Source organism: Aquarana catesbeiana, linkage group LG08 (genome assembly GCF_042186555.1).
Source record: "Aquarana catesbeiana isolate 2022-GZ linkage group LG08, ASM4218655v1, whole genome shotgun sequence".
Classification (NCBI taxonomy): domain Eukaryota; kingdom Metazoa; phylum Chordata; class Amphibia; order Anura; family Ranidae; genus Aquarana; species Aquarana catesbeiana.
This window is the reverse complement of record NC_133331.1, coordinates 282,242,423-282,249,912: the sequence shown is the minus strand read 5'-3', so window position 1 is coordinate 282,249,912 and position 7,490 is coordinate 282,242,423. Positions and strand designations below refer to the sequence as shown.

Genomic DNA, 7,490 nt, shown 5'->3' with positions numbered 1-7,490 from the left:
ATTGCCCGATAACAGAGCAGGACCATGGATCTGTGTGTGTAAACACACAGATCCACGTCCTGTCAGGGGGGAGGAGACCGATCGTGTGTTCCCAGTAAAGAGGAACACCGATCGGTCTCCTCCCCTTGTAAGTCCCCATCCGCCACAGTTAGAATCACTCCCTAGGTAACACATTTAACCCCTTGATCGCCCCCTAGTGTTTAACCCCTTCCCTGCCAGTGACATTTATACAGTAATCAGTGCATTTTTATAGCACTGATCGCTGTATAAATGTGAATGGTCCCAAAATAGTGTCAAAAGTGTCCAATGTGTCCGCAGTCATGATAGAGACACAGTCAGATCGCCGCCATTACTAGCGAAAAAAAAAATTATAAAAATGCCATAAAACTATACCCTATTTTGTAGATGAGATAACTTTTGTGCAAACCAATCAATATACGCTTATTGCGATTTTTTTTACCAAAAATATGTAGAATACATTTTGGCCTAAACTGAGGAAATGTTTTTTATTTTTTTTTTTTAAATTAGGATATTTATTATAGCAAAAAGTAAAAAATATTTTTTTTTTTTTTTTAAACTTGTCACTCTTCTTTTGTTTATAGCGCAAAAAATAAAAACCGCAGAGGTGATCAAATACCACCAAAAGAAAGCTCTATTTGTGGGGGGGGGGGGGGGGGGGATTAATTTGGGTGCAGTGTTGCATATCCGCGCAATTGTCATTGGCCTGGGCAGGAAGGGGGTGAAAATGCTCTGTATTGAAGTGGTTAAAGGGATTTTTTTTTCCAAACATTTTTTTTTTTTGTATTGCATTTTAGTGTAAATATGAGATCTGAGGTCTTTTTGACCCCAGATCTCATATTTAAGAGGTCCTGTCATGCTTTTTTTTTCTATTACAAGGGATGTTTACATTCCTTGTAATAGGAATAAAAGTGACACAATTTTTTTTTTTTTTTAAAGAACAGTAAAAATAAAAAAACAAACATATACACGAGTAGCGCCTCCGTATGAAAACAGTGTTCAAACCATACATGTGAGGTATCAACGCGATCGTTAGAGTGAGAGTAATATTTCTAGCCCTACTTACTCCTCTGTAACTCAAAACATGCAACCTTTAGAATTTTTTAAACGTCGGCTTTGGAGATGTCTTCATTGTTGTCTTATTTTTTTAATTCCAAAAAAGTATATTTTTTCCAAAAAAAGTGCACTTGTAAGACAGCTGCGCAAATTCGGTGTGACAGAAAGTATTGCAACAACCGCCATTTTATTCTCTCGAGTGTTAGAAGAAAATATACTGTATATAATGTTTGGGGGTTCTAATTAATTTTCTAGCAAAAAAACTGATTTTAACTTGTAAACACCAAGTCTGAAAAATAAGCCCGGTCCTTAAGTGGTTAGAGGCCATTTTTTTATCCTTAATATGGCATTTTACATTTTGGTTCAGCCACCAAGGTTTAATCTTTGTTCTTCTATATTTATTACCTCTTAGAATTCACTTGGTGACACGTTAATTTAATATATTCCTAAAACATTCCCATTTTTCCTCCGCGTTTAATGTTTGAAGGATTTGGTCCCACTTAATATCCTGCAGCATTGAGTTTAGAAAAGTTGGCTCTTTTGAAATTGAATGTTCTTGTACTCCCCTCCTGCCTCCCTTTCCTATGATTTATGTGGAATGTAGCACCCTGGTAAGACCTAGGTACACCTGGCACCCTAGTCAGGTCAGGGTATACCTGGTCTCCTTTTTTGTGCTCTTCAGTTTTCTGAATCGTTTGATGTCTGCTAGCTCTTGCTGTTTTTGTAAAAAAAATTCACACACATGGAACTTCTTAGAACTACTATAAACTGTATGTTGGGGTAAATATCACAAATAAGTACAAGGGATCAGATATTGGTAATGTTTTATCACCAGAAGGAACTATTATGTCCTTTTGGGAAGGAAGTTCATGTGCTCTTGAATGAACTACCTCAGTAAATCATTGAATGAAATCCTCATTTAAAGTGGTTGTAAACCTCAGACATGATATATGTACAAAGCATATCCCTCTATAGTGTGTACTTGTTTCAATCCAGAGCACTAAGTGTCATTTCTGTTCACTACCTCGTTCCTCTACTATAAGCAGGAGTCACTTCTGACAAGTTTTCCTGACATCAAGAAAAAAGGTGACAAGGGAGGGCGCTCCAGCTGACTGACAGCCTCATCTCTGTTCCTGTGTGCTATATGAGGGGGGGTGTGTCCCATTCCTCCAATTGGCTCTCAGAACTCTATTTACTGATATAACTTCAGCTCTACTTTTAAGAGCTCAGAGATCCTGTGTAGCTTCTGCAGTTTGAATGGCTGTAGGGAAAAGATGGCTGTAGATAAATCAGTACAGCTTATGCATGAGGATTTGTTTCATCTCTGTGTATCACCTGAGGCCAGTCACTTCACTGGGTACATGTAAAAGTTTACAACCACTTTAAATAAATATAGCCCCTGATCAAATCATGTATCCCTAACTCAGAAGAAAGAAAGACCACCACAAAATTTATCTTTGGAGATCTCTTTATCACAGTCTTGCATACATTTTTTTTAATTTAACACACAGTCATTATTTGAGTTACTACTCCTAGGAACAACATTCTACAGACTTTTCCCCTTGTTATGTCATAGATAGACATTTCTTAGCACCAAGATTGCTTTGGGGGGAAAGAACTTTGCATACAACCATTAAATTTAAATGCAATCCAACTATCTTATGTATTGCGTTGCTTTTTTCTGGATTTGGATTTTTTTTTTTATAAAAATAATAAAATGAAATTGGAATTACAAAAAAAAAAATCCAAATGTTGTGGATAAGTTACAGTGGATAAACAGGATGGGCAATGGTGGCCTTATACAGTACTGTATATGCAGTAGATAAACTTCTGTGGGTGAACATGGGCAGTGGTGACCTTCTATGAATTTTCATATCAGCATGAAACAGAAAATAAATATACTAATCCTTACTATGGAAGCACTGTAATACATGTACATTTAGAAAAGGAACAGCTTGTGTGAAAAGAGGACAACCACTGACTTTGCATCAAGATCACATTATAAAAAGTTGTAGGTCATGGAGGTCCCTTTTGTAGAAGCAAGGTTTGAAAAGCTGGCATCAAAGATGACCATTGTTTCATCTGCTATACATTAGTTACCACTGCCCATATATTACGTTATCCCTAATGTGTGCTTGTTCATGCTCAACAAGGTTTGGTCCCTGTGGGAAGCATTTCCTGCACTGGGAACATAAATAGGGCTTCACCCCCCGTATGAATTCTTTGGTGCAAGAGAAGGAGAGATTTCCTCACAAAGCATTTCCCGCATTCAGAACACAAATACAGTTCATTCCCCGTGTGGCTTCTGCGGTGGATTTCAAGTGTTGCTTTGTTGGAGAAGCTCTCGCCACATTGCGGATATGAGCACAGATTCTCCCTAGTGTGACTTTTGCAATGGACATCAAGAGATGACTTGTTTAAAAAACTCTTGCCACATTCGCAGCACGAATATGACTTCTCCCCTGTGTGTGTTTTCAGATGGTCCACCAGAGAAACCTTAAATGCAAAGCATTTCCCACACTCGGAACACGAGAAAGGTTTCTCTCCCGTGTGAGACCTCTGGTGAACGATGAGAGAGGACTTTTGCGTGAAGCACTTCCCGCATTGGGAACAGGAATGAGGCCTTTCCCCCGTGTGAATTCTTTGGTGTTTAAATAGAACAGATGGATGGGCAAAAGATTTCCCGCAATCCGAACAGGAATAGGGCTTCTCCTTTGTGTGAGTCCTTTGGTGCTCCACCAGGTACGTCTTGGTCTTAAAACGTTTCCCACAGTCTGAACACAAGTATGGCTTCTCTCCCGTGTGCGATCTCCGGTGGTTTTCAAGATGCCACTTCCGGCTAAAATGTTTGCCACATTCTGAGCAAGAATATGGCTTCTCTCCAGTGTGGACGCGCTTATGCATAACTAGATGCGAGTTACAGGTAAAGCTTTTTCCACAATCCGAACATAGATACGTCTTCTCTTCTAGGTGAGCCTTCTCATGCTGAACCAACATTGACTTCTCGGAGAAACATTTCCCGCACCGAACGCATGAATATGGCTTCTCTGTCACATGCACCTCTTGATGTTTTTCCAGAGACAATGCGCTAAAAAAACCTTTCCTGCTCTCCGAAGAGAAAAATGAACATTGCTTGGCATAAATCCTCTGGTGTTTTAAAAGGTACATGTCAGTCGCAACACAGTTCTCGCACTCGTTACACAAGTACTGCTTCAGTCCTGGGAGGATCTGCTCATGCGTAAGTGCTTTGGATTTGAGGTTCAAGCATTTTCCGCACTTAGAACAGGAAAGGCGCTTCTCATCCCAATGACTTCTCTTGTGTTCCACGAAGTGAGCCTTGAATTTGAAGCATTTCCCACACTGGGAACAGTTATAGGGGTCAGGAAGATTACTTAGATGGCCAATGTCATCTTCTTTTTTACTATCTGGAGAGGTAATGGAACGTTGCTGTCTGTCCATCTTACTGCTACTGTGTCCCTCATCTGCAAAAAAGAAGAAAAGGTTAAAATTAGGAGGCGTGGAGGAGTTAAGCTATAAGGATAGATTAGCTGAACTGAACATATTCTCTCTTGGGGGGGGGGGGGATATGATCAACATATATAAATATATACAGTGCTTTGAAAAAGTATTCGTACCCCCTGAAATTTTCCACATTTTGTCATGTTACAACAAAAAAACTTAAATGTATTTTATTGGGATTTTATGTGATAGACCAACACAAAGTGGCACATACAGTAATTGTGAAGTGGAAGGAAAATGATAAATGGTTTTCAACAAATTTTTACAAATAAATATATGAAAAGTGTGGCGTGCATTTGTATTCAGCCCCCCTGAGTCAATACTTTGTAGAACCACCTTTTGCTGCAATTACAGCTGCAAGTCTTTTTGGGGATGTCTCTACCAGTTTTGCACATCCAGAGAGTGACAAGCTCAAGCTCTGTCAGATTGGATGGAGAGCGTCTGTGAACAGCAATTTCCAAGTCTTACCACAGATTCTCAATTGGATTTAGGTCTGGACTTTGACTGGGCCATTCTAACACATGAATATGCTTTAATCTAAACCATTTCATTGTAGCTCTGGTTGTAGGTTTAGGGTCGTTGTCCTGCTGGAAGGTGAACATCGGCCCCAGTCTCAAGTCTTTTACAGAACTTCTTACAGGTTTTCTTCTAATATTGCCCTGTATTTGGCTCCATTCATCTTCCCATCAACTCTGACCAGCTTCTCTGTCCCTGCTGAAAAGAAAGCACCCCTACAACATGATGCTGCCACCACCATGTTTCACGGTGGGGATGGTGTTTAGGGTGATGTGCAGTGTAATGTTGTGTACACACGGGCGGACTTTTCAGTATCAAAGGTCCGACGGTCTTTCTGACGGACTTTCGACGGACTTTAGAACGAACGGACTTGCCTACACACGATCACACCAAAGTCCGACGGATTTGTACGTGATGACGTACGACCGGACTAAAATAAGGAAGTTGGTAGCCAATAACTGCCCTAGCGTCGGTTTTCGTCCGTCGGACAAGCATACAGACGAACTGATTTTTCGACCGGACTCAAATCCGTCGGAAAGATTTGAAACATGTTTTAAATCTAAAGTCCGCCTGATTTTCGACCAAAAAAGTCCGCTGCAGGTCCGATGAAGCCCACACACGGTCGGAATGTCCGACGGATTTGTTCCGTTGGACCAATCTGGTCGAAAAGTCCGCCTCTGTGTACACGGCGTTAGTTTAACGCCACACATAGCGTTCTGCTTTTGGGTCAAAAAGTAAAACTTGGTATTATCTGACCAGAGAACCTTCTTCCACATGTTTGCTGTGCCTCCCACATGGCTTCTCGCAACCTGCAAATGGAATTTCTTATGGCTTTCTTTCAACAATGGCTTTCTTCTTGCCACTCTTCCATAAAGGCCAGATTTGTAATTAGTAATAGTTGTCCTGTGGACAGATTCTCCCACTTGAGCTGTGGATCTCTGCGGCCCCTCCATAGTTACCATGGGCCTCTTGGCTGCTTCTCTGATTAATGCTCTCCTTGTCCGGCCTGTCAGTTTAGGTGGACGGCCATGTCTTGGTAGGTTTGCAGTTGTGCCATAGTCTTTCCATTTTCGGATGATGGCTTGAACAGTGCTCCGTGAGATGTTTAAAGCTTGGGATATTTTTTTTATAACTTAACCCTGCTTTTAACTTCTCAATAACTTTATCCCTGACCTGTGGCCTTCACAATGCTGTTTGTTTACTAAAGCTCTCTAACAAACCTTTGAAGGCTTCACAGAACAGCTGTATTTATACCGAGATTAAATTACACACAGGTGGACTCTATTTACTAATTAGGTGACTTCTGAAGGCAATTGGTTCCACTAGATTTTAGTTAGGAGTATCAGAGTAAAGGGGGCTGAATACAAATGCACGCCACACTTTTCAGATATTTATTTGTAAAAAATTTTGAATACCATTTATCATTTTCCTTCCACTTCACAATTATGTGCCACTTTGCCTTGGTCTATCAGATAAAATACCATTAAAATACATTTACGTTGGGGGGGGGCGTGACCTGGAGAGTGATGGAGTAAGATGTGGATAGCGGGAGCTCCTCTTGCCGTTTCTCCTGCCTAACATCCTGAACACAAATCCGGACACCTACCTACCCACAAAGCCTTCTCCAAATACGGGGAATGGGGGACAACATGTCGCCGCCGAAAAAGGTGACAGAAACGGTGGACAAATTAGCTAAATATCGCCACCAAGACAAAGACATGCCGGCCAAAGATGGCGCCGACACATGTCCGGATGAGGAGCGCCATACAGCAGACACTGCTAAAGTGCTGGATGCCATAGCCACACTTCAAGGCACTCTTACAGCTAAAATTGATGAAGTGAAGATTGATATATCCCTTCTCCGCCAAGACCTCTCAAACTTAACAGAGTTACCGAGACTGAAACCCACATTGGCACAACGGAAGATATCCTACACCCCCTGCAGCATGCCACAGAGGATATGCAACGACAAATTCAACAGCTCTACTCACACCAGGATGACATGGAGAACAAAATACGCCGATGCAATCTCCGGTTCATAGGATTGCCTGAACGCATGGAAGGTAAAGACCCGGCCGAGTACCTAGAAAACCTCCTTATAACAACGTACGGTAGGGAGGCCTTCACAGTCATGTTCGCGGTGGAGCGAACATAGTCCTCTAATTCGTAAACGGTTGGTTATCAGACCAAATTTCCCTTGAAAGGGGCACAAGACAGGGATGCCCCTTTTCACCGCTACTTTATATCCTTGCAGCAAAACCATTAGTTATAGCCATAAGGTCAGACCCGAATATAACAGGCTTAAGACGGGGAGACTCCTGGGAAAAAAAAAGGGCTTTACGCAGATGATACCATACTCTATCTAGCAGATCAGGCACCAT

The 7,490-nt window shown here is 41.3% G+C and overlaps 1 protein-coding gene across 1 annotated transcript in view; it reads right to left on the bottom strand.

Moving 5' to 3' along the window:
* Positions 1-2,524: 2,524 nt before the first annotated feature.
* LOC141106757 (uncharacterized) overlaps positions 2,525-7,490 on the bottom strand; it is a 168,518-nt gene continuing 163,552 nt past the window's right edge. The window contains exon 21 of the mRNA XM_073597684.1: positions 2,525-4,556. Within this exon, the coding sequence (XP_073453785.1) occupies positions 3,220-4,556 (1,337 nt within the window). The 3' untranslated portion in view covers positions 2,525-3,219. The remainder of the gene's footprint in view (positions 4,557-7,490) is intronic.